Source organism: Carlito syrichta, unplaced genomic scaffold (assembly GCF_000164805.1).
Source record: "Carlito syrichta isolate Samal-C Ts95f unplaced genomic scaffold, Tarsius_syrichta-2.0.1 Scaffold269265, whole genome shotgun sequence".
Taxonomy (NCBI): Eukaryota; Metazoa; Chordata; class Mammalia; order Primates; family Tarsiidae; genus Carlito; species Carlito syrichta.
Window position 1 is genome coordinate 93,368 of NW_007213361.1, and position 725 is coordinate 94,092.

The 725-nt window shown below is 58.5% G+C and overlaps 1 protein-coding gene across 1 annotated transcript in view; it reads right to left on the bottom strand.

The window, feature by feature from the left end:
- ZNF536 (zinc finger protein 536) overlaps positions 1-725 on the bottom strand; it is a gene marked incomplete at both ends in the record, with an annotated part of 92,560 nt that overhangs the window by 91,461 nt on the left and 374 nt on the right. The window contains 1 exon segment of the mRNA XM_021709639.1: positions 10-212. Coding sequence (XP_021565314.1) covers positions 10-212 — 203 coding nt within the window.

Consider the following 725-nt stretch of genomic DNA (forward strand, 5'->3'; position numbering starts at 1 on the left):
CCCGGGGGCCTGCTCCTCCCGCGCGGCCGGGGGCTTCTCCTCGGGGCCGGGCCGCGCATGCAGCTCGGGGAAGGCGTGGCTGAGCTGGGAGGTGATCTGGTGCAGCTTCTGGCTCATGGCATACTGGCCGTTGAGGACGGGGCCGCTCCGGGGGGGCTCGGCGTCCGGCGCCGCCGCGGGCGCTCCCAGGCACAGGCTCGCCTCTTCCATCCCTGCAAGCAAAGACAGCGTTCAGATCCGGGCCCGGCGCGGCGGAGCCTCAAACCAACCGCCCGGGCTGGCGGGGAACCCGCACGACGTGCCTTTCCTACACTGAGCAACGCTAAGGAATGACGGGCAAAGGCAAGAATGAAAAAGGCATTCTGAAATGCCAGTTACGCAAGAGGGCATCACTCCTCCGGTGGGTTTCGGCGACGGAGCGTCTGCCTTGTGTTTTCTGTTCACCGACAGCACTTATTCGTTCATACTTCAAGTATCAACGTTTTACCACTTCCAACGCCTAGTAACAAATCAGGGGTCTACGTGTGAAACTTCTCCTCCTTCCCCCTTGTGGCACCTGTACCTGCTGCTTCGGTCCAAAGTTTGCCTCCAAGCGGAAAGGCTTTCCCAGCCAGACCCACCAGACTCGCGTGGAACTTTGGTTTCCGTTTACTATGTTCAATACATCCACCAGTCTGAGATGAAAGAGATCCTTTTATGATTTGGCCAAAAAAAAAAAAAAAAAA